A 1,471-nucleotide genomic window follows, 5' to 3' on the forward strand; every position below is an offset into this window, starting at 1 on the left:
GGGCCCTATTACTTCTCGACGCTCTGCCAGCAGCACAACGAGGCCATCAACGTCTGGACCCATCTGGTGGCCGCGCTGATCCTGCTGCTGCGGTTCCAGCAGCTCTCGCAGCGGGTAGATTTTGGACGGGACCTGCACGCCCAACCCCTCCTCATCATCATCGTGGCATCCATCACCTACCTGACGTTCAGCACTCTTGCTCACCTTCTGCAGGCCAAATCCGAGTTCTGGCACTACAGCTTCTTCTTCATGGACTATGTGGGGGTCGCCATTTACCAGTACGGCAGCGCTTTGGGGCACTACTACTACGCCATCGAGCCAAGCTGGCACGAGAGGATCAAGGGGTTTTACATGCCGGTGGCCGTCCTGTTAGCGTGGCTGTCCTGCGCTGGTTCCTGCTACGCCAAGTACCGGTACCACCAGTCCACTCGCCTTCTGAGCCGGCTCTGCCAGGAGCTGCCCTCTGGCCTGGCGTACATGCTGGACATCAGCCCCGTGGTCCACCGCATCTCCACCGCGCCGCCTTCCGAGCGGGCTGACCCGGCCCTTCTGTATCACAAATGCCAGGTGGTGTTTTTCCTCATCGGCGCCTTTTTTTTCTCACACCCTTATCCCGAGAAGTGGTTCCCTGGCAAATGTCACTTCTTTGGGCAGAGCCATCAGATTTTTCACGTGTGCCTGGTACTCTGCACGCTGGCGCAGATCGAGGCGGTGGTGTTGGACTATGAGTCCAGGCGACAGATCTATTCCACTCTTCAGGGCGATTTGGCGCACAACTTCTCTGCCCTGTGCCTCTTCACTGTGACCTGCTCTGTCCTCACAGCTGCTTACATGGCCCGGAAGGTGAAGAACAAGCTGAGCTTCAAAGAAGAGTAAGAGCCCTGAAGGAGAAGCAGGTGAGCTCGCCCGAACGGTTGATCTGCAGCCCGTTGTGGCGATGCTGGCATGAATCTGGCCACAAACTTCGACAAGAGGAATGAAACACTTTGCGAACTGTTACTCGGCAGTGCTCTCTATAGGGAGGGAAAGTAAGAGCTGCTTTTTATGCTTTTTATGCTTTTTTAATTCTATTAGTTCCAGCTTGTTCTTAAAATGGTACGCTGGTTTAATTCACATGTCTGAATAAACAGTTGGAACACAATGTTGTTGGTGCTGCAGCCCTGTACCCTAACAGCGGTGGGAAAGGTTCTTGGAAGCTACCAGGTCTCGCAGCAAAAGGTAAGGAGATGCCTTCTGGCCCCCCGTTAGCTGTGGCAGAATCTAACTCATGGAAACAGACCGAGGTGACCTCGTATAAACCACAAACAAGGGAAGCAAATTTATTTAATATCATTTCGGGCCCCTTTTATCTGGCATAGGGAGTCGTACAGAGCTATCCACATGGTGACAGGGCCCTGTCCCTTACCCGGTGAGAGCATGGGGGTGTGTGAGAAAGGACCCTGTCCTTAAAAGTGCAGTAGGAGGAGAGATG

General features: G+C 54.0%; 1 protein-coding gene across 1 annotated transcript in view; it reads left to right on the forward strand.

The window, feature by feature from the left end:
* PAQR7 (progestin and adipoQ receptor family member VII) overlaps positions 1-876 on the forward strand; it is a 1,048-nt gene extending 172 nt beyond the window's left edge. The window contains 1 exon segment of the mRNA XM_009581233.1: positions 1-876. Within this exon segment, the coding sequence (XP_009579528.1) occupies positions 1-876 (876 nt within the window).
* Positions 877-1,471: the final 595 nt, after the last annotated feature.

Source organism: Fulmarus glacialis, unplaced genomic scaffold, assembly GCF_000690835.1.
Source record: "Fulmarus glacialis isolate BGI_N327 unplaced genomic scaffold, ASM69083v1 scaffold30467, whole genome shotgun sequence".
In the NCBI taxonomy this organism is placed as follows: Eukaryota; Metazoa; Chordata; class Aves; order Procellariiformes; family Procellariidae; genus Fulmarus; species Fulmarus glacialis.